A 22,252-nucleotide genomic window follows, 5' to 3' on the forward strand; every position below is an offset into this window, starting at 1 on the left:
GTGATACCAGCTGTTACCTACTGATGTGATGATTAGGGTCGGCCCCTGTCTGTATTATCCAGTGGCCTTGCCATGCCAGTGATTTGATATTTTTAATATCCCACCCTGGATATAAGGTGGGGGAGAGCTTGTGTTCCAAAGTCAGAATTCAAAACCCAGATTCAGTGCTTATGAATAGTATGACTTTGAATGAGCCACTTACTCCCTCTGAGGCTCAGCTTCCCCACGTGTAAAATGGGTGTAATGCTAGATGCGCACCTATCCAGAGACAGTGGAGTAGCTGGAAGGATTAGGTGCCTGGCTGCTTCTCCCACCTGTGGCGAGTGCTCCTTAGCCGATAACCCGAGGGGAAGCACCCAGGTCTAACGGAATACAACCTGCTGCTCCAGCCCCCTTCCTAACAAAGAGCACAAGTGCAAGGAGGCTTGTCTGGGTCTGCACTTTTCCAAGGAATACTCAGGGGTTTATGGATCTCTTGTTATTCCCTGCCCCTCCAGCCCCCTTGAACAGGGAGAAGATGGAGATTATTCATCCCGTGTCACAAGGAGTGCAGGCGGCGAGCCTGCAATGTGCAGCTGTGCCCACTGTCACACTCAGGCCCCATGCTGGCAGCCGCTCAGATGCCGGACACGGACCTGCATTCCCCCCTCAGCAGCCCTCGCACCCTGTGCCTGTGAAGGAGCAACAGCCCTGATGATGTCAAACATTTGCTTGGCCACACCCTCAGTGTTCTCTTCCCAGCACACTTGCTGAAAATGGAAAGATACTCCAAAAAGGAGGGGGGAGCCTGGGTGGCTCAGTCGGTTAAGTGTCTGACTCTTGGTTTGGGCTCAGGTCCTGATCTGAGTCATGGGATCGAGCCCTGCACTCAGCATTGAGTCTGCTTGTCCCTCTTCCTCCCTCTTTGCTCCTTCTCAAATAAATAAAAGCTTAAAAAGAAAAAAAAAAAAAAAAAGGAAAGATATTCCATGTTCATGGTTGCAAGAATTAATATTGTTAACATGGGGGCACCTGGCTGGCTCAGTTGGTAGAGCATTTGAGTCTTTTTTTTTTTATTATTTTTTAAAATTTATTTATTCATTAGACAGATAGAGAGAGAGAGGCAGAGGGAGAAGCAGGCTCCATGCAGGGAGCCTGATGCAGGACTCAATCCCGGGGCTCCAGGATCATGCCCTGCGCTAAAGGCAGGCCCTAAACTGCTGAGCCACCCAGGGATCCCTGAGCGTTCAAGTCTTTTTTTTTTTTTTTTTTTTTTTAAAGATTTTTTATTTATTTATTCATGATAGTCACAGAGAGAGAGAGAGAGGCTCAGAGACACAGGCAGAGGGAGAAGCAGGCTCCGTGCACCGGGAGCCCGACGTGGGATTCGATCCCGGGTCTCCAGGATCGCGCCCTGGGCCAAAGGCAGGCGCCAAACCGCTGCGCCACCCAGGGATCCCGAGCGTTCAAGTCTTAATCACAAGGTCCTGAGTTCAAGCCCCATGTTGGGCTGAGAGCTTACTAAAAAATTAGCAAAATAATTATTTTTAAAAAGATTGTATTTATTTATTCATGAGAGAGAGGCAGAGACACAGGCAGAGGGAGAAGCAGGCTCCCTGCAGAGAGCCCGATGTGGGACTATGATCCCAGGACTACGGGATCATGACCTGAGCCAAAGGCAAAAGCTCAACCACTGAGCCACCCAGACATCCCTAACAAAATAATTATTGTTAAAATGTCCATAGTGTCCAAAGCAATCTACAAATTCAATGAAATCCTTATCAAAATACCAACAGAGGGGATCCCTGGGTGGCGCAGCGGTTTGGCGCCTGCCTTTGGCCCAGGGCGCGATCCTGGAGACCCGAGATCAAGTCCCACGTCAGGCTCCTGGTGCATGGAGTCTGCTTCTCCCTCTGCCTGTGTCTCTGCCTCTCTCTCTCTCTCTCTCTCTGTATGACTATCATAAATTAAAAAAAAAAAAAAAAAAACCAACAGAGGGGCACCTGGGTGGCTCAGTTGGTTAATCGTCTGCCTTTGGCTCAAGTCATGATCCCACGGTCCTGGGACCAAGTCCCACACTGGGCTCCCTGCTCAGCAGGAGTCTACTTCTCCCTCTCCTTCCACTCCTCCCCACTGCTCATGCTCTCTCTCTCTCTCTTTCAAATAAATAAAATAAAATCTTAAAAGAAAATACCAACAGCATTTTCCCACAGAACTAGAACCAATAATAGCAAAATTTGTATGGAACCACAGAGGACCCCAAATAGCCAAAGCAATCTTGAAAAAGAAGAACAAAGCTGGGCATCACAATCCCAGGTTTTAAGATATACAACAAAGCTTTGGTAATCAAAACAGAAAATAGAGCACTTGGGTTGCTCAGTGGTTGAACATTTGCCTTAGGCTCAGGTTGGATCCCGGGGTCCTGGGATCAAGTCCCACATCAGAATCTCCATGGGGAGCCTGCTTCTCCCTCTGCCTATGTCTCTGCCTCTCTCTGTGTGTCTCTCATGAATAAATAAATAAAATCTTTTAAAAAATAAATAAATGGTGCTGGGAAAACTGGATAGCTACATGCAAAAGAATGAAATTGGACCACTTTTTAACATGATACACATACAAAAAAACCTCGCAAGATGTAAAGAGCTAAGTGTGAGACCTGAAACCATAAAAAATCCACACTTTCTCATTCTTTGCAGTATGGATAGACTGAGAATTTTCCAGATCTTTAAGTTCTAATTCCCTTTAGCTTAATAATTCCATCTTTAAGTTAGTTCCCTCCTTTCAAAGTCTACTATAAACCATCAAAGCAACCAAGCCACACCTTCAATATTTTGCTTAGAAATTGCTTCAAGGGATCCCTGGGTGGCGCAGCGGTTTGGCGCCTGCCTTTGGCCCGGGGCGTGATCCTGGAGACCCGGGATCGAATCCCACATCGGGCTCCCGGTGCATGGAGCCTGCTTCTCCCTCTGCCTGTGTCTCTGCCTCTCTGTCTCTCTCTGTGTGACTATCATGAATAAATAAATAAAATCTTTAAAAAAAAAAAAAAAGAAATTGCTTCAGTTTCTGCTGTTTTCGTGCCACCATAATGGTGCGCATGAGTGTCCTGGTAGATGCTTTCAAGAGCATTAATGATGCAGAAAAGAGAGGCAAATACCAGGTTTTTATTAGGCCATGCTCCAAAGTCATCATCCGGTTCCTAACTGTGATGATGAAGCATAGTTACATTGGAAAATTTGAAATCATTGATTCTCAAGGGGTGGGAAAATTGTTGTGAACCCCACAGGGCAGGTTAAATAAGTGTGGAATGATCAGCCTCAGACTTGATGTACCACCCCAAAGATCTAGAAAAATAGCAGAATAATCTGCTCCTGTCCCACCAGTTTGGTTTCATGGTACTGACAACCCCAGTTGGCATCGTGGACCATGAAGAAGCAAGATGAAAACACACCGGAGGGGGATGCCTGGGTGGCTCAGTGGTTGAGCGTCTGCCTTTGGCTTAGTAGTTGAGTGTCTGCCTTTGGCACAGGGTGTGATCCCGGAGTTCCAGGATCGAGTCCCACATCGGGCTCCTACAAGGAGTCTGCTTCTCCCTCTGCCTGTGTCTCTGCCTTGTCTCTCGTGAATAAATAAGTAAAATCTTTTAAACACACACACACATGCAGGAGGGAAACTTCTGGGATTCTTTTTCTAAGGATGTAATACATACATGTAAATATAATACTTCAATGGGAAAAAAAAAAGGAAGAAATTGCTTCAAATCCTTCCGATTCCATTGCTCACAAACTCTACCTTCCAGAAAACATTAGAACACTATCGCAATTCAGCCCAGTTTTTTTGCCACTTTATAACAAGGTTCACCTTCCCTCCAGTTTCCAATAACACGGTCCTTGTTTCCACCTGAGATCGTATCAAAATGCTTTTACTATCAATAGTAAATTCAGAAAAGAAAAAAAAAAAAAAAGTAAATTCAGGATTATTGGAGGTTCTCTGAGAAAACTGAGGATTTCACTCCAGAGGTCTCCCTTCCTTTCTAGCTTTCTCCAGAATCATCCTTAAACATCTTCACAGCACTGAGCTTCTCTGAGCCCACAGCTCAGACTCTCCCTGCCTCTGCCCATAACCTAGTTCTAGGGCTGCGTCCACATGTTTAAGTGTTTGCTACAACAGCCCCCTGCTTCTCAGCACAAATTTCTGTCTCAGTCTATTCGGACCACTATTACAGAACACCATAGACCAGAGCAGGTGGGGGGGCTGCTTATGAACATTGGAAAAAGATTTAAGTAAACTCTATGCCCAACGTGGGGCTCACACTTACCACCCCCAGGATCAAGAGTCACGTGTTCCACTGACTGAGTCACCCAGGCACTCCCAACAGAAACTTATTTCTCACGGTTCTAGAGGCTGGGAAGTCCAAGATCAAGGCCCACGTGGGTTCAGTGTCTGGTGAGGACCTGCCTCCTGGTTTGTAGATTGCTGCCTTCTGGCTGCATTTCACATGAAGGAGGGCACCAGGCAGCTCTTTTATAAGGGCACCGATGCTGTTTGTGAGGGTCCCATCCTCACGACCTAACCACCTCCAAATACCATTACATTGGAGATTAGCTTTCAACCTCTGAATTTTGGGGTGGAACACAAACATTCAGTCTATGGCACCCCACACCAAAGACAGTCATTGGGATGCCTGGGTGGCTCAGCAGTTGAGCATCCTGCAGGGAGCCTGCTTCTCCCTCTGCCTATGTCTCTCCCTCTCTCTGTGCCTCTCATGAATAAATAAATAAATAAATAAATAAATAAATAAATAAATAAATCTTAAAAAAAAAAAAAAACAAAGACAGTCATTGCCAGGGGCTGTGCAGACTCTCAGCCTTCACTCATTTCAACTCACCACTGCTGGGAAACTGACTCTCTGCAGAAAGACTGGCCAAATCAGAGTCCTCAGTCACCAGCATGGACAGACAGGTACTGGGGCTGGCTCCTTAGAATATTTATGATAAATCGACATCTGTGTCCCATGGTTCCTGTGGGCACCAGCACCTGTACCTATATATATCCACTTTTCTCCCAAAACATTTGCCTCTCTTGGGATGCCTGGGTGGCTGAGCGGTTGAGTGTCTGCCTTTGGTTCAGGTCCAGATCCCAGGATCCCGGGATTGAGTCCCACATCGGGTTCCCCATAGGGAGCCTACTTCTCCCTCTGCCCGTGTCTCTGCCTCTCTCTGTCTCTCATGAATAAATAAATAATCTTAAAAAAAAAAAAAAAAACTTGCCTCTCTTTCATGATGTACCTGCAAACTCAGCTATAGATTGTCCTGCGGACTCAGCCCACTAGGACAGCCACTCCAGAGGCTCAGGACCCTTGCTGTGCAAGTAGCTATGACATCGCCAGCTGCCTACAGCCCCCTGTGATGTCACCACCTGAACAACTTGGCCCGGCAGGGCTGTGGCCACTCTGCAGCCAGAGCAAGTGACAGAGGACCTAGATGACCACCACGCCCTCGAGAGAGTCCAGAACTGCCAGCATCCCCACAGACGGCAAAAGCAGATCCCCGGATGGTCCAGGAGCGGGGTCCCAAAATCAGGTGGGACCAGCGGCTAATGGTGCCATAGCATCACCTGAACAGCAGGATGTAGATCAGGCCTCTGTCGATTCGGTGACCTCCAAACCCACATCAGCATCTGGGGACCAGGACAGCTATGCAGTGGCTGAAGGGCACAGCCAGGAGCCCAGAGAGGCCTCAAACACTCTACAAATGTCCACAAGCCCCCAGGACCCAGCATGGGATAGACAAGGGCAAGATTCCAGGATGATTCAGGGCCTTCAGACCTCCCAACGTGACTCTCTGGCAGGAGAAGAGACCCCACAATCGGCAGGCATCCCGGACAGAGAACAGGAATCAGCCCCAACCACCCCAAGCGCTGAGGTGCAGCCCTCCAGAGCCGTGGATGCCCAGCCCGTGGGGAGCGGGGCAGACACGGCTAGGCAGCCGCGCGGTCAGGACACCAGCGCCACCGAGTCTATGGAGGCGGATCCTGAGCGTCCGGAGCCCGTGAGCCTTGACACGGAAGCTTTGCCAGGAGCTGAGTCCCAGGGAGTGACCGAAGGGGATTTGGGGGAGCGCTCCAGAGACCTGAGGAGGCCTTCAGTGGCCCCAGGAGGCAGTGGCCCGCCCTCGCCCGGCCCCCAAGAGGTGGCCCTGGGGGGGAGGTCCCTCGACTCCAGCCTTTGCATGGCCAACGAGGAGGACAGCTATATGCGCTCCATGACCAGCCTGCTGGGCGGAGGCGAGGGGTCCATCAGCTCCCTGGCAGACGTCCTCGTGTGGTCTGAGACCACCGTGGGCATGGCCTCGGCCCTGCTGGCCTCCGGCCACAGCGCGGTGACAGACCTGCTGCACAGCCCGGGGCCCAGCCTGCGCTCCGTCTCCAGTATCCTGGGGAGCACCTTCTCCTCTGGGCTGATGGCGGGGACCAGCCTGGCCCTGCGCTCTGTCACCCACCTGCTGGAGAGGGTGGAGCAGAGGACCCTAGAGGGCGTCCGCTCGGCCGTGCGCTACCTGACCAGCCACCTCGTTCCCCACCAGGCCCATGCCAGCCCAAACTCCGGCTAGACCCCAATAAGGGAGCCCTCCAGGGGCCGGCTTGGCAGCCTCTGAGAGTCCAGGGCCCCGCATGCCTGCTCCCCTGCCCGCCCCTGCACTGGCCAGCTCTCCCCGGATCAGGCAATAAAGCACTGGAGAGCGTTTATTTTCTAATCACAGAAAGGTGTCCCCCAAGGGCTTCTCGGGTTGTCCCACTGGGGGGCTGGAGGTTAAAGTCCAGAAACAGAATAGCCTAGCAGGACTGGAGGGCCAGGTGTAGGGGTCTCAGACTTGCAGACATTGACTCTGGCTAGACCTCCAACCACGTAAATATGTTCCTGAGGAAGTAAGGCCTGACCCTTCCCCAGGGCCTGCTGGCCTAGCAGGCTGGGGGGTGCCCTACCGGCATTGGGGGCTGTTGGGGGGGACCTGCTGGAGCTCTCTAAGTGGGATTGAGAGGTCAGAGCCAGACCAGTGTGGGTTCACACCCTCATGCTGTTACTGGTCCTGGGCAAGTCACTTCACCCTCTGAATCTCCGGTTCTCCCCAGTAGGATAGATAAGGAATCCATACCATGAGGGTGTTTATGAGATGTAAGGAAAACATTGCAGGGCCTAACACATGGTGTCTGGCACTTAATAAGCTCACACATTACACGTGCTGTTACTATCCTCAGTAGACTGGGGACACGGCAGGAAAAGGGGTCTAGGTAGAGGGACCAACCATCCCTGTTTGCCTGGGATGTAAAGGGTTCCTGGGACATGGGACTTTCAGATTTTAAAACCAGGAAAATCCCAGGCAAACTAGGACAAGCCGGTCACCATAGACCCAGGCTTCTTTATAAATGTCTCTGTTGGAAAGGGAGCACCTGTTGTTGGAAAGCCACCAGCCCACCCTCTGTCTGCATACCGTGCCACACGAGGCAGGTGACTTGGTGAGCAGAGCTCCGGTGGCACATCAACCCCACTCTCGCCCCTGGTGCCTGTGCCAGTCGCACCCTGCACCCCTCCCTGCCTCAGCCCTGGCCGTGGTATCATTCATTCCACCGTCTCCAAGTGGGAGCCCTGGGCTGAAACCGGCTCATCGATGTATTTGCCTGTCCCATACGGTGTTTCTCAAATCCTGTGTTAATTGCTAACACTTAAAAGGCAGGAGATTTTAACATAAAGTGACAGATTAAAAAAATAGATTCCTGCTTCTCTTAAAAAAACCTAGAGGCCTTATTTTTTCAAAGCAACCAGCAGCCCAGCTGCCCTCTTTAGAGAGACCTACCTGGCCTGCAGGGTGATTGATGTCACCTGGCCAGCGCCCAGAGGTGTGCCTTTGCCACCCCTACCCCGCTGATGGCTCCCTCGAGGAAGTGTGATACCAGGCCCCAAGGGGATGCAAAGACAGACCAGGTGTGTCTACCCCCTCTTCTCCAGAAGCTGCTATTTCCAGTAGGTGAGACATGAACTGTCTTCATAGTGAAAGCGAAAACTTCAGGGGAGGAAGATCACCAATTTAGATCCTAGTAATCAGGGTCTTCCAGAGGAGCAACTGAGTCAGATCTGAAAAGAGAGGAGCGGTGGTGTTCTCCAACAGAGGGGACGGGAACACAAGCTGAAGCAGGTGTGGGAGGGCGGTGGGCAGCTCAACCTGAGCTGAACCCAGAGCCGAGAACAGGTGACCAGGCTGCCAGGGTAGACCCCAAATGCTTTCCACAATTTCTGAACCAGGTAAGTGCCACTGTCTGGCAGAGAGAGACTGGCAAGGTGAAGGAAAGATTGGAAGGGACAGAAACCGAACTCAAGCCAGATCAGCTGCTGGGAATAGCCGAAAAGCACCCAGGTGGGAGCTGCTGGACCCAGGCTGGGCCCTGTCCTCAGGGCTCCATCTCTGCAACTTTGCCCCCTGCCCCCGCCCTGCCCCGCCCCAGCAGGCTACTTTCCTGGCGGCTGAGCCATCTTCCTGGAAAGACAGAAGCCTTGTTCTTACCAGCTGTGATGGGTTTGGGCCCCGTGCTCCCTCCGGCACCAATCACTGAGGCTCACGCCCACCTAGGGGAATGGGGGGGGCACCAGGGTCAGCCCGGCAGTGAGGGCTCCCCCTCCACAAGGGCTGCTAGACCAACACCATTTTGCATGTTGAAGAGTTGTAAGAGTGTGCCCTTGGGGGCCCTGCTGCCTCCAATCCTGCTCTACCTCCTATGAACTGTGTTACCTTAATCTCCCTGTGCCTCAGTTTCCTTATCCCTAAAATGTCAATAATAACAGTACCTATGGCATTGGGCAGCCCTGAGGGCCACGTGAGTTTAATGCGTCAAGTTCACAGCACAGTGCCTGGCACGCAGTTGAGTGCTGTGTGTGTTTGCAATCACTGTGATTCTAACTACAGAGGCTTCTATGGAACCATTCATTGCCAAGGACTGACTTTCCCTGCTTGCTCCGGCCTTCCTCTTTACTGCCCAATAAACAGTCATGTTGCAAATCCTCCTGGCAGCACATCTTCTCTGAAGGTGGAACCCCCCACCACCCAGGCATCCAGGTACTAGTGCACCCAGAGAGAAGGCCAGGCGTGCACACTGGGGGCTGAGGGTGAGACATGGACAGAAGTGGGAGCACCCCAGCTCTGGATAAGAAGGCCAGAGCCAGAAAGGAAAGGGCCCAGGCAGGAACTTGGGGGAAAGGCCTGGTTCCCCAAGCAAGAGGGAAGCGGTTCCCGAGACTCAGGAGCAGAGCAGGGGGGTGATCCAGCCTAAGCCCATGCGGGCCTCTGGGTGGCCAAATATGGAACAAGGGAAGCATTACGGGGGAGAAGCAGGTAGTGGGAACAGAAGGTGGCATGGAAGGGGGAGAAAGGAGGAGCAGTGGTCAGAATAATGGGGTGGAGGATGCCTGGGTGGCTCAGCGGTTGAGCTTCTGCCTTTGGCTGAGGGCATGATCCTGGGGTCCTGGGATCGAGTCCCACATAAGGCTCCCTGCATGGAGCCTGTTTCTCCCTCTGCCTGTGTCTCTGCTTCTCTGTGTGTGTGTGTGTGTGTGTGTGTGTGTGTGTGTTTCTCATGAATAAAGAAATAAAACCTTTTTTAAAAATTAAAAAAAAAAAAAGAAAGAATAACTGGGCAGCTGAATGGAGTGAACTCTCTGGTGTTGAGAACTGAAGCTTCGACAAAGTCATTAATTCACCCCCACGGAACTGGAACCCCCTCACTCTTTCCCATTTATTTATTTATTTTTAAGGTTTTATTTGAGACAGAGGGAGACAAAGCAGGAGCAGGGTGGGGAGGGACAGAGGGAGAGGGAAAGAAAGAAGCAGGCTCTGAGGGAGCCCCATGGGGTCATGGTCCCAGGGTCATGACCTGAGCCGAAGGGCCCACTCTTTCTCCTTTACATGCCAGAGCTCACACCTGACAACCACCAGCGTTTCTCCAGGATCAACACCCACCCTTTTGGGTGTTTGTCTGCCGCTGAGAGATCGGCCTGCAAGCAGAGGTTCTGCACAGAGACTTTTAGGCCGGGCTGAGTTCCAGGGGGACGGGCCCAACATCGTGACCTCCGAGCCCCACAGGAGCTGCAGCTTGGCAAAGGGAAGGGCGCAGATCAGTCCTGGCCCACAGCAGAAGAGACACTGTGGCCTCTCCCTGTGGCACAGTGGACACTGTGGTGGGTCGTCCATCCCCTTCAATTAAGGACCTGTTCCCCCTGCTGCTGGGGGCGCAGTCAAGGATCAGCCTTCAGTGCCAGCTCCTTCAGAGAGCTGTCCCCCCCATCGTGGCCAAGTCTGGGCCAGAGTCTACGGTATGACTGTCCAACTCCAGCTCTGGAATGCCTGTGGGGCTGGCCGGCGGTGGGGGGGGGAACCTGGGGTTCACGCTGCAGACTCCACTCCCCTCCACCCGCTGGCTCTCAGATCCTGCGTTCCAGAGAACCCAACTTGTGACCAGTTTTGTTCCCATCTAAGATGCGTGGGGCAGGGGGGTGAAGGGGACCTACAAATTAAAACTGTGGCAAAAGTTCAAAGATGTTTTTTTTTTTTTTTAAGATTTTATTTATTGGGCAGCCCTGGTGGCTCAGCGGTTTAGCGCCGCCTTCAGCCCAGGGCATGATCCTGGAGACCCTGGATCGGGTCCCACATCGGGATCCCTGCATGGAGCCTGCTTCTCCCTCTGCCTGTGTCTCTGCCTCTCTCTCTTTCTCTCTGCGTCTCTCATGAATAAATAAAATATTTTTAAAAAAATAAAGATTTTATTTATATGACAGAGTGAGAAAGCACCAGCAGGGGGAGCAGCAGAAGGAGAGGGAGAAGCAGGCTCCCCACCAAGCAGGGAGCGGGATGTGGAGCTTCATGTGGGGTTTGATGGGGGGCTAGATCCCAGGATCTTGGGATCATGACCTGGGCCGAAGGTAGACGCTGAGCTGACTGAGCCAGCCAGTCATCCCCAAAGATGCTTGGTTTTTGTTTTTTGTTTTTTAAGATTTTATTTATTTGACACAGAAAGAGTACAAGCAGGGGGAGCAGCAGAGGGAGAGGAAGAAGCAAGCTCCCCGCTAAGCAGAGACCTCCATGTGGGACTCAGTCCCAGGATCCTGGGACCATGGCCTGAGCAGAAGGCAGATGCTCAACCAAGTGAGCCATGCAGGCGCCCCTTCAAAGATGTTTTTAAATAGAACCTTTGTTGTGAGAAAAGTTAGAAATTTGATGCCATCTTGAGAATGGTAAAAAGAAAAAAAAAAAGGCTAAATGTTTGTCAGTGTTTTTGTTTTGTCCTTACAAAACAATGTTAATGGTTTCGTCTACAGCCACTTGGCTAATTGGTTAAAGTCACCATGTGATTGTGGTCAAGTTTATAGGTTTGTCTGGACAAGGCCTGGATTCTCTTCAGGAAAGAGCGTCTCCAAAAGAAAGTGACCACAGCTAAGGGCAGTCCCCCCAGGGGGATGTAACAAAGTGTAAAAGTAAACTAAAGTCTTTACATATTTAAATGGGAGGCTGGATGCTCTCGGGGCTAAAAGGAAGCCCCAGTTCCGAGGCTGCCAGGATCTTGAGCGTCCAGCCCCTAAGAGTGGAGGGTGCGCCCTCTGCTGGAGAGAAGGCCGAGGCCCCGCCGCGGGGACGTTGGCTTGGAGATTTGGGAGGCCCTCGTGAGAGAAAGGGGGGTTCAAAGAAAATTTTCTCCACCCACAACACTTCTGACACCAAATGTGTGGGTTTTCCACACCAAGCAGTTCTCCAATTCTCTGCAGACTCCCACCTGGGTGTCCTACTATTCAGTTCTGGCGGTCATTTGGGCTAACACAAACCCTACAGGTTAAGGGGTGAGTCCCACCAGATTGCCCCACTTCAGGTGCCACTTGCAAGTATCGGGTCCCTAGGTACCCGCTCTTCTCTCTGACCTGGCTACCAAGTCAGGGATTCCCACGACTCCCTCCTCTGGTTGGATGATGGGCTACAATAACTCGCAGAACTCAGGAAAACACTATTCCTGGTTTATTATAAAGGATATCATAGACGATACAAATGAACAACCGGATGAAGAGGTACACAGGGCAAGGTCCAGAAGGGTCTCCAGCACAGGAGTTTCTGTCTGCCAGGAGTTGCGGTGTACCGCCATCCCACTCGTGGGAGCCTTCACCAACACAGAAACTCTTCAAACTCTCCTGTTTAAGGTTTTTATGGAAATTCCGTTATATAGGGCAGCCCTGGTGGCTCAGTGGTTTAGCGCCGCCTTCAGCCCAGGGCGTGATCCTGGAGACCTGGGATCGAGTCCCTCGTGGGGCTCCCTGCAGGGAGCCTGCTTCTCCCTCTGCCTGTGTCTCTGTGTCTCTCATGAATAAATAAAATCTCTAAAAAAAAAAGAAAGAAAGAAATTCCATTATATAGGCACAGCCGATTAAATCATTGGCCCAATCCCCAGCCCCTCTTTTCTTCCCAGAGATGGGAGAGGGGGTGCTGAGGGTTTTACCTCTCTAATTCCAGGATTGGCTCCTTGGTGACCAGCAGCCCCCATCTCCAAGAGTCAATTCGCATAAACTCAGGTATCTTTGAAAGGGGCATAGTATGGATAACAAAATATGCTCCTCACATCCCTCTCGCTGCTTAGGGAATTCCAAGAGCTTTAGAAATTCTGTGCCAGGAAGTAGGCAGGGGCGAGGCAGAGACAAAAGATTTTGTTTGTTTGTTTGTTTGTTTGAGAGAGAGAGAGCACAAGGAAGGGACAGAGACAGAGGGAGAAGCAGACGCTGTGTCCCTCCCAGAGAGGAGAAGGAGTTAAGGAAGCCTGTCTGTCCCCTCTTGGCTTTCCTTTGTCCTCACTGTAGATGGTACTGCTCCAACCTCTCCCCCCACCCCTGCAACTAACTGAATGGGGGTCTTCAGATAAAAACTACCTTTCCCAGAAGTTTCCTTTGACCACATGCTTCAGAAAGATCTGAGGCATTCTCAACTGTACTCCATGAATTAAAAAATGCTCCTTTGCAACTCTGAATTTTAAATATCAACCAATGAGGAAATAGGATTCACTTAAAACACCTGGTTTTGCCTCTGACCACCTACCTTTTATTACTACTTGTCAAAATACAGTTTCTGGTGAGGAAAAACACCTCCCACAGATGGCCTCCACCATACTGAAACTGAACAAGATAAGCAAGGTCCTCTAGCAAGGAGAGGAAGTTAGCAGGAGGAGGACCCCTGGCCAAAGATGGGTAAGTTGAGGCAGATGAGGGGAGGGCATGGTGGTGAGGCGGGAGAGAGAGGTTCTTGTCTCTCAGAGCCAAAGAATGAATCTCGAGGACAAAGGGGAGTGAGTAAAGCGACAGAAGTTTATTAAGCAAGGATACAGAAGAAGTTCTCAGGAGTGAGCGGGCTCCGGAAAGGGTTGCCAGGGCCTCCACTGTTTTATTTAGAACTGACCAGGGAGCTGGTGGCCTTAGCATTCTTGTGACGTCTTGGTTTGAGGAAGGACTGGTGATAACATCCTTAATGGCTTCCTTCTTTTTAGGGTCTGATTAGTCTTTGTTGGTCACAGGTGGCTGTCATAAAAAAAAAAAAAAAAAGACACGTCCCCCCCAATACAGCTAGGGCAGGGTGACCTGCTTTGTTCCCTTATCTCTGGTTCCCTCAGCATTTGGGGGATTCCCTGAGCCTCATCCGGTAGCCCCCCATCCATCTCTCCCTACCTAGCCTCACCTGTCCCCAACTCAGGGACAGATCATAATCGCTGGCCCCTGGATGGTTCTGGGCTTTGGGATTCAGCGCGTAATGCCCGGCTACGGCGTGGAACAGAGATGGGAGGGGGCCAGAGCAGCCTAAGAACAAGGCCCAGGCCAGAAACTCAAGCGAGGTGCTCAGGTGCCCCCCCCCCCCCGCCGGCCCTCACCCAGGGGTGGCCTGGTCGGCCGCAGCCGGGGCCAGGAGGCGGGTGTCACGGCGCGGACGCCGGGGTCCGGAGGAGCGAACCCGGGACGAGCCAGGGACGAGCCAGGGACGGAGCCGAGTGGCGCGAGCCGGGCCGGTGTCCCCCCCCTCCCCCCGGCAGGTGGCCAAGCGACAGATTTCCTGGGCGACCGAGTGGCGGGGAGGGAAACCGCCCGGTCCTGCCACCTGCTGCCCGGGGCCAGAGCAGGCGCCCAGGTCGCGCGGCCTCAGAAACGCCGCTGGCCCGAAACCGGGGGCAGGTAGCCGGGGGCGCACCAAGGCCTCGCTCTGGGGGACAAGGGCGGCTGCCGAGGGTCCCCCGGGCCGCGCGGGGGGCGCCGGGGCGCGGCGGGGCGGGCGGGGGGCGGCGAGGACGGCGGGGACCGCGAGGACCGCGAGGACCGCGAGCCCCGCCCCGCCCCGCCCCGCCGTGTCCCCGGCGACCGAGACCTCCGCGCCGGGCGGGGGCCGCGGGAGGGGGAGCCTGGCCCGGTTGCTACGCAACGGCCGGTGACGTCAGGCGATTGAGTTTGGTTCCCAAGGTAACTGGCCGGGCAGCTGGGCCGGGAACTATTTGTGTCTGTCCCCAGAGGGGCTGCGGAGCCTCCGGGGTCTGGCGCAGCCGAGGAAATGCGCCGCTGGCCCGCGGGCAGGCGGGGGACAGAACACAGAGGCCCTTTCAGCTCCCGGAGGCCGGCGACCCGGGCGGGGCGGCGTCTGCGCCCCACGGGAGGACGCCCCTCCTCCGCTCCCTGCCGCCCCGGCTCTCTCCCCACGCCCGAGGGGGAGGCCCTGCACCGGCGGGCTTTGTCCTACTTATAAACGCCCTCCTGGGTAAACTGGGGGAAGAAAGGGGCTTCTGTGTGCAGCGGCCCGGCCCCCCCCCGCCCCCAACCCCGCTGCACACAGTAGGCGCTCAGCACAGCACTCCCGGGCGCTCGCAACCCCACGTGGCGCTCCGATCTCCAGCGCCTCCCTACCTGTCCTCCGTGCCCTGGAGAGCGCATCAGCAGATGGGCTCCATAATCGGAGGGGCGGGGAGCACAATGCAGAAATGAGAGGTCCCCTTGTTCAAAAATGACCGAGGGACGATGTAGGAAACGGGCCCCAGTCCTGCCCACTAAGGACGAACTGCAAGAGGGTGAAAGTGACGCGTATGTGCGGACACTGAGGCAGGTGACATCAGCCATAGAGGAGAGAGGATAAGGTTCAAATCTGGAGTGGAAGAAGGTGAGGAACAAGACACAGCAGGAGCAGAAAGACCATCAGGTGCGCAAAAACAAAGCAGTGACCCAAATGTGGGCCTGAGAGCTGGCCTCAGGTTGCCAGGAGGGCCCCTAGGGCCACAGGGGGCTGTAACGGGCTCTCAAGACAGGCAATGCAGGCTAGCCAGGCCTCTCAGGCCCTTCCCACTAATGGCACCTGGTACAAGAGGATAACATCAAGCCTCCTGCAGTCTGTCTCCAGGGAGCCACCACCACCTCCCCTGGCACAATGGGCCAGACCAGGCTGGATCCAGGGACCTGGATATCTGGGTCCAGGTCTCAGAGAACTGGAATGCATCAATGTCCAGACCCGCTGTTTGCCCAGGAGCCCCGGCCGCTCGCCTGTCCCACCCAAGGGAGGCATCTGCCCCGTCCCTATAAACCTTCACATCTCTTGTCAACAGTCTGCCGACCAGGGGCTCTGAGGACCAGAAACATCCGGTATCTCTGAGAGAGCAGCCTCTGGACTATCTTTCCCAGGCAGTGAATTTCCACAGCCTGATCCTCACTTGAGAAAAGCCTGAAGCCCTCGTCCTCTCCTCTCCTCTGGGTGAAGCAGGCTCCATTCCTAGTTTCACAGACAGGACCTGTTCTAGGATGCAGCCAGGCGCACCTCCTACCCAGATCCGCCAGACTCCCCCAGAGGATTCCTTGGGAACGGGCCCCGGGCCCAGGAACCAGAGCTGGTGCTCAGAACCAGCTACATAATTTGTGGGGCCTAGGGCAAAATGAAAATGCAAGGTCCCTTGTTCAAAAAGTATTAATGTCAAGATAGGGGTGGGGGGCATCTAGCTGACTCAGTTGGAAAAGCATGCAACTCTTGATCTCGGGGTCAGGAGTTCTAGCCCCATGTTGGGTGTAGACAGTACTTAAAAATAAATAAATAAACTTATTTTATTTTATTTATTTATTTGACAGAGAGAGGAAGAGAACACAAGCAGGGGGAGTGGCAGGCAGAGAGAGAGGGAGAAGCAGGCTCCCCGCTAAGCAGGAAGCCTGATGAGGGGCTGGATCTCAGGACCCTGGGATGCTTAACTGACTGAGCCACCCAGGCGCCCCTAAATAAATAAACTTAAAAAAAAAAAAAGGGAATGTCAAGATGGTGACAATAGAGCATTGAAACAAGCTCTGGGGCCTCGAGTGACTGCATGGGTTGTACACTCCCAAACCCGCCCCACCCAACTGGCAAGCCCTAGACACCCAGCAAGGCGTCTTCCTGCAGAGTCCACTCGTTCCCTCTGTCAGGGTCCATCTGTTAGCTTCTCCCCATGCTGTGGCCAACCACTTTGGGGGGCACTTTCTTTTTTTTATAATTTTTTTTTAATTTTTTTTTTATTTATTTATGATAGGCACACAGTGAGAGAGAGAGAGGCAGAGACACAGGCAGAGGGAGAAGCAGGCTCCATGCACCGGGAGCCCGATGTGGGATTCGATCCCGGGTCTCCAGGATCACGCCCTGGGCTAAAGGCAGGCGCCAAACCGCTGCGCCACCCAGGGATCCCCTGGGGGGCACTTTCTTAACCACCCATTCCTCATAAACTGAGCTAGGGGTCCTCAGGCCCAGCAGATATCACATGGAGAGAATGTGTCCAATACCTTCCCATCAAAGGACCAAATCATAGACTACTTCCAGAAATGTTTATTTATGCAAATGCCAGATGTTTGGTTCTCTATTTTCAGCTGAAGAACACTTGCTCTTGAAAAAATATATGAGGCATCTCTGTAAGATGGTGAAATGTGAAGTGTAGCAGCTGATTGATGAGGGTTTGGCACTAATCAACATTAAAACAACATAGAAGAACAAAAGTCAAGGGCGTGTTTACAGCCTCTTAAGGTCTATGTCACACCCAGGGTACATCTCACTTCGCCCTCGGGGAATCAGGGGAAGGAATCTCTGCCTCAGCCCATTGGGTTCATCTTCACCCTAGGATCAATGGGGACAATGGTAAAAGACCTCCCCTGCCTGGGAGCTCCTCAAGGGTCAGGTGGGTCTGCAGCCCCACTTCTCCTTCTTCCTGCTCCTGCCACCTCCCCGACCCTTCCACAGAGGTGACCCCAGGACAGCTCCCTGCTAGACTTCCTGTACACTAGCCTATGAAGTCTCTTACCCACCTGAGGCATCTATGGGCCCCTCCCACCTTTTTAATTGCCCTAGACCGGTTGTTCTTCACTCAACAGATCTTCACTTAAGACCTACTATGCATCAGATGCTGTTCTAAGCCTGGGGGTAAAGCAGAATAAGGCAGGCAAACACCTCTGCCTTCACGGAGCAGACATAAAGCAACCAAAAATACAATGCGATAACTTCCAACTTAGAAGTTCTACTGAACAGGGATCCCTGGGTGGCGCAGCGGTTTGGCGCCTGCCTTTGGCCCAGGGCGCGATCCTGGAGACCCGGGATCGAATCCCACGTCGGGCTCCCGGTGCATGGAGCCTGCTTCTCTCTCTGCCTGTGTCTCTGCCTCTCTGTCTCTCTCTGTGTGACTATCATGAATAAATAAATAAAATCTTTAAAAAAAAAAGAAGTTCTAAACAACAGAATGATACAATAGAGAATATCTGATCTGGGGACAGACTTTTTTTTTAAGATTTTATTTATTTGGGGGGCACCCCGGGTGGCTCAGTGGTTTAGTGCCGCCTGCAGCCCAGGGTGTGATCCTGGAGGCCCGGGATCGAGTCCCTGCCTGCTTCTCCCTCTGCCTGTATCTCTGTCTCTGTCTCTGTCTCTGTCTCTGTGTGTGTGTGTCACTCATGAATAAATAAAGAAAATCTTTAAAAAATAATAAAAATAAATTTTAAAAAAAGATTTTGTTTATTTATTTATGAGCTACATGGAGAGAGAGGCAAAAACACAGGCAGAGGGAGAAGCAGGACTGATGCGGGACTCGATCCCAAGATCCCAGGATCACATACTGAGTGAGTCAAAGGCAGAGGCTCAACCACTGAGCCACCCATGTGCCCTGGAGGCAGTTACTTTAGATCAAACTTCCTCTGGGGACGAGGAAGGTCTCTCTGAGGAGGCAATAAGAGGCCAGGCACTCACCAGTTTGAAGGACAAGCATCATCAACCCAAGCAAGTTCAAAGGCTCTCAGGAAGTTGGGATGTTGGGTTCACAGGAACAAATGGTGAGTTTAGAATAAAGTGAGTGCTGAGAGATGAGGCCAGAGGCAAGGCCAGAAGAGGTAGGGCCTGGAAGAAGAATCCAGAAAAATCCAGAATAATTCATTGGGTGGTTTTAAGCAGGGTAATTATGGCAATTACCTGTTTAAAGCCTCACTCCAGCTACTGGGCAGAGAAGGGATTCACTGCACGTACCACCTGCTGTTTGGCGCATGTTTGCCCTTCGGCTTGATTGCTCCTACCTGGTGTTTGTGCAATAGCCTCTTTGCTGCTTGAGGGTGGAGGCCAGTCCTCCGGACTTGTTTGGATCCCCACACCGCCTTACATCGAGTAGGTGCTCAGTAAATATTTACAAGTCAACTAGCTGACACTTTTGGATCTGCACGGATCTTCTGGAGTCTTGCCTCTCGGACCCGCATCAGTACCACCTGGGAGCTTATAGGAAAGTTAGAATCCCAGGCCCCACCCAGACCTCCTGAATCAGTTTGCGGCTTAGTAAGATCCTCCAGAAATTCGGATGCACAGTAAAGTTTGTGAAGCCATTCTAGAGAGTAGAATAACTGGAGGGCCAGACAAGGAGGTGGGGAAGGCGGGAGGTGAGCCCGGAGGTGAAGCCGGGTGCACAGAGTGGGCTCACTTGAGGAGTCTCCCTTAAAAGTGCCAGCCACCCTGAGTCACTGAGTCTGAGAAGAGCTCAGACCAGTAATAAAGCTAATATCTGGTGCTTTCTATGTGTCAGACACTGGTTTCTCAATCGTTTCCATGAGTTAACTAATTCTGTCTTCACGACCGCACTGTTACAACCTCCCTGCCAATACTGCAGATGAAGAAATCGAGGCCCCGTGAGGCTGGGGTTATTCCAGAATCTTCAGCAGGTACACACGCATTTGGCGGTACCTGGCGTCCACACAGGGCCTGTTCTGATTGGTCGCTGCCTGCCCTACTGATTATTCAATGTTTTGAACGTCGCCCTGGTTACGGAGCTGGACGGAAGAGGCATGATCCCAAGCAGTCCCCCGCGCCGGAGCCACCCTCTAAACCACGATCCTCTGTCCACCTAGCGCCTTCACCACCCAGGGCCAGCACACCTCAGGGACAAGTAATGTGTGTCAAAGTGTTTTTTGCGGGCTATAAAACCGAGTATGAATGCTAAGTGCATAGACTCCTCCGGGGCAGAAGGGAGAGAAGCCAGTGAAAGCTGCAGAAGCTGGGCCGCCAGGGGCCAGAGGAGAGATCGCTGTCGGGAATCCGAAAGGAAGGCCTCGCGGAGTAGTAGCCCCGGCGATCAGCCCTCGGGGAGGCTGTAACTTCCCAGGTACCCTGGGGCACTAACCCGGTTAGGCTGGGCGTGTCTTCAGGCACTGACTGGACCTCCTGGTATTGACCACTAGAGGGCGCTGCTCCCCAGCCTTCGTCCCACCCGACCCCACCTGCTCACCAGAAACTAGGACTTGGAAGGAGTCTTAGCGAGCAAGCACCAGGGGCTCTGAGAAGTGGAAAAGGAGGGAAGGCAAGATGGAAGGAGGACTTATACACGTTGTCCTTTTTTTTTTTTTTTTTTAAGATTTTATTTATTCACGAGAGACACAGAGAGAGAGGCAGAGACAGGCAGAGGGAGAAGCAGGCTCCGTGCAGGGAGCCTGATGCGGGACTCGATCCGTTGACCCAGGATCATGCCCTGAGCCGAAGCCAGACACTCAACCGCTGAGCCATCCAGGCGTCCCATGCACGTTGTTATACACACTTTCAACCCCCACGACACTCAGGAGACCTGAGTCTGCAGGAGCTCTTGTTCCCATTTTACAGATGAGGGAGCTGAGGGCCAAAGATGCTAGATGAGATTCCCCCAAATCGGGAGGCTAGGGAGAGGCAGAGCTGGGTCATCTGAATCCAACCTCAATTCCCAAAGGGACCACGAGTAGATGCCAGCTCCTCTGGCCCTGTCACGTGGCTGGTGTCCCTGCTTCCGTCGATCCTGTATTGAGTGGTGGCCATAACCTCTCTACCGCATTCCCTGCTGTGTGCCAGCAACAATTCCAACAGCCAGCTCAGAAAAATGGCCCCTTCTCGAAACTTCTGAAGTCACGGTCTCCCGTTTCATTGCTCTCTGGCCGTCAGGGATCCCTACCTGCCCCCCAACACAGCAGCCTCCCGTTCTGACAGATTCTGGGGTCTCCCCTGATCCTAGCCTCAAATTCAACATCCCTTCCCCACCCCCAGAGACCCCACAGATTCGGCTTGGCCCCTTGGCACCCTGCGGCAAGGAGCAGCGCAAATAAACAAGGGGACATTTGAACCGAGAAGAGCTGTGGTTGGGGCCAACGACTTTCTTCTCGGCTCCCACCAACTCCTTTTATGGCCTCTGGGTCCAGTTCCTTCTTCATAACAAGTCAGAGCTGGAAAAGGCCTCAGGAGTCACTAGGTCCAACTCGAGCCAACACTTTCCTTTAATGCATAACACCCCCCCCCCACCCCCACCGTGCTGCCTCCCTGTCTGCAGGCAGGTTCACGAGACCAGGGCAGGAAGCACCCCGCGCCGGCGGGAAACTCCAGCCCCGGGCGGAACCTGGGCACGCCGTCGGCCCAGGTGGCCCAGTCCCACACCTGCAGCGCGGGGCGGGGGTGGGAGCCCAACGGCCGCTTCTGCTCAGGCCCCGCCCCCGGCTTGAGCTGCTCCTGCTCCACCCCGGGAGCGCCCTAACCAACAACCACTCGGGCCCCTCTCGCTCGGACCCTTTCCCTCGCTCTGCCCCGGGAGCGAGGGGCAGCTCGCGTGTCAGTGCGCACGTGCGTGTAAGTGATCCTGTGTGTGCAGGAGGAGCGTGCGCGCCGCCGAACACGCGTCCGGGCCTGCGCGCGGGGGTCCGTGCGCCCCCTACGGGCCGGCCGCCCCGGGTGCCGCAGCTGCCAGGTGGCGTGTGCGGCGCTGCGTGTGCCAGGCGGGTACCAGCCCGGGCCACCCTGCCCTCGCCTCGCGGCCGAAAGCATCCGGAGCGTGGGGGCCCCGGGTTCTCCGGCCCCAGGCGCGGGCCTCCCCTCCCGGTCCAGCGGCCTCGGTTTTGCCGGGCCTCCGCGCTCCGCCGGCCGGGAGCGCTCCGGGGCGGGGGCCGAGAGCAGCCCCGCCCGGGCCGGCCGCGGGGGTGGCAGGGCTGCGGGGCGCGCGCCGCCTCTCCCCTGCCGCCCCCGCCCCGGCGCCCCGTTGGGTTTTTCCATGACTGCATCCGGCCGCGGGCCGCCTTTGTTCCCGCCGTCCTTACGAGCTGGCCCGCCTCTCCCCCGCGCGCGGGGTTTTTCCAGGGCCCCACTGGAGCATGGAGGAGCGGCGCCCTCGGCAGGACCCCCGCGATCCCCAGCGGGAGGCCGAGCCCTCTCCGGCCGCAACGCTCCGTCCCCCCGCCCCGTCCCCAAAGCCAAGACCCGCGACCCCCGAGCCCTACATTTGTGCGCTAAGTTGACCCCCCGGCCCGCGCGCCCCGTCTCTTGGGGAAGCGCAGATGGCGCCCCGTGGCCCTGCCGGGGGTGCGCGTTGTGGGCCGAGGTCGGATGGCGGCGGGGTCCGCGGAGCCGGGCCGCCGCTCCTCCGGCTGTAGAAGGGCCTCGCGTTTCTCCCGCGGGGCAGGGGCGCAGGCGGGGCGGTGGGAGGCCGGGAACCGCCCCGGGACGCAGCCCCCGCGGGAAGCCGGGCACCCTCGCGGCAGTGAGCTCCTCTGCGCCGCGAACCCCCTCCCCAGCCTCAGGAAGGAAGGGGAGAGAGGCGGCAAGGGGGTGTCCTGGGGGTGAGGGCGGGCACTGTGCCCGCAGCCCCATCCTGTCCAGCTGCGCCCCGTTCGGTGTGGTCTCTGCGCGGCGGGGCCTTGCGCGCCGGGGAGCCTCGGCCGTTACTCGGCCCTGCTGGCGGGAAAAGCGGAGGGAAC

At 54.3% G+C, this 22,252-nt stretch overlaps 1 protein-coding gene and 2 long non-coding RNA genes across 10 annotated transcripts; 1 reads left to right on the top strand and 2 right to left on the bottom strand.

The window, feature by feature from the left end:
- Nucleotides 1-5,400: 5,400 nt before the first annotated feature.
- TEX44 (testis expressed 44) lies at nt 5,401-6,723 on the top strand. Its single transcript, XM_077869206.1, has one exon. It carries the CDS (start codon nt 5,460-5,462, stop codon nt 6,585-6,587), a length of 1,128 nt encoding a protein of 375 aa, XP_077725332.1. The 5' UTR covers nt 5,401-5,459; the 3' UTR covers nt 6,588-6,723.
- A 5,281-nt stretch (nt 6,724-12,004) lies between these two features.
- On the bottom strand, nt 12,005-14,366 carry LOC144296200 (uncharacterized). Of its 8 annotated transcripts, XR_013363357.1 has the most exons (4): nt 13,715-13,907; nt 13,449-13,567; nt 12,502-12,663; nt 12,005-12,382 (listed from the first exon to the last, which is right to left on the bottom strand). It is a non-coding gene; the product is annotated as an uncharacterized LOC144296200 (long non-coding RNA). The 8 variants fall into 8 exon arrangements; XR_013363356.1 differs by lacking the exons at nt 12,005-12,382; nt 13,715-13,907 and adding an exon at nt 13,915-14,132 and having other exon boundaries at nt 12,649-12,778; nt 13,376-13,567; XR_013363354.1 differs by lacking the exons at nt 12,005-12,382; nt 12,502-12,663 and adding an exon at nt 14,229-14,366 and having other exon boundaries at nt 13,339-13,567; nt 13,715-13,843.
- A 2,357-nt stretch (nt 14,367-16,723) lies between these two features.
- Nucleotides 16,724-19,214, bottom strand: LOC144296203 (uncharacterized). The gene is made up of 3 exons (XR_013363361.1): nt 18,581-19,214; nt 18,261-18,407; nt 16,724-17,141 (listed from the first exon to the last, which is right to left on the bottom strand). It is a non-coding gene; the product is annotated as an uncharacterized LOC144296203 (long non-coding RNA).
- Nucleotides 19,215-22,252: the final 3,038 nt, after the last annotated feature.

The sequence above is a fragment of the Canis aureus genome, chromosome 24 (assembly GCF_053574225.1).
Source record: "Canis aureus isolate CA01 chromosome 24, VMU_Caureus_v.1.0, whole genome shotgun sequence".
Lineage (NCBI taxonomy): Eukaryota > Metazoa > Chordata > Mammalia > Carnivora > Canidae > Canis > Canis aureus.